The following is a 465-nucleotide window of genomic DNA, read 5'->3' as shown; positions in this document are numbered from 1 at the left end:
TGTCTCTCTGCTATTCCTCCCCGCAAGATCGAGATGCTTAACAACAACAACAACGTTCAACGAGTGTGGCGCCTGCTGGGCGTGACGCTGCTGCTCCTTGTGCACTGCGCCGGCAGCACACTCGCAGTGACGGAGCACCACCGCTGCATCTACGATTACGTATCTCATAATCGGGGTGATGTGGTGACAGTGACGCCTATATACAGCACTCTGAATCAAGCTGTGCTGTCTTCGTCATCTGATCTGACTCCGAAAATGTTTGTACCTCCCGATGCTAAAACAAACAATAAATTCGAGTTACCATCCTCGAATTGGAGGCCTCTCCGCGTCAAGGTGTTCATGGTGGGCACGAAGGGCCCTCGGACCTGTGCGACTGCCTCGGGCGAGATCACCACCACTTTTGGTAGCAAGGTGAGCTGCACGAAGGATGACGTCCTGACGGCGGAGAAGCGTGACATTCTGGAG

At 54.2% G+C, this 465-nt stretch overlaps 1 protein-coding gene across 1 annotated transcript; it reads left to right on the top strand.

Annotated features, from left to right (window-relative positions):
- On the top strand, nt 1-465 carry DQ04_26061000 (hypothetical protein; the record flags this gene model as incomplete). Its single annotated transcript, XM_009318310.1, has 1 exon — nt 1-465. A coding segment is annotated over one exon (465 nt), but the record flags the coding sequence as incomplete, so codon positions are not given.

This window comes from Trypanosoma grayi, assembly GCF_000691245.1.
Source record: "Trypanosoma grayi strain ANR4 Tgr_2606_V1, whole genome shotgun sequence".
Classification (NCBI taxonomy): domain Eukaryota; phylum Euglenozoa; class Kinetoplastea; order Trypanosomatida; family Trypanosomatidae; genus Trypanosoma; species Trypanosoma grayi.
Note: the sequence above shows the minus strand (reverse complement) of the source record. Positions and strands in the feature narration are given on the sequence as shown.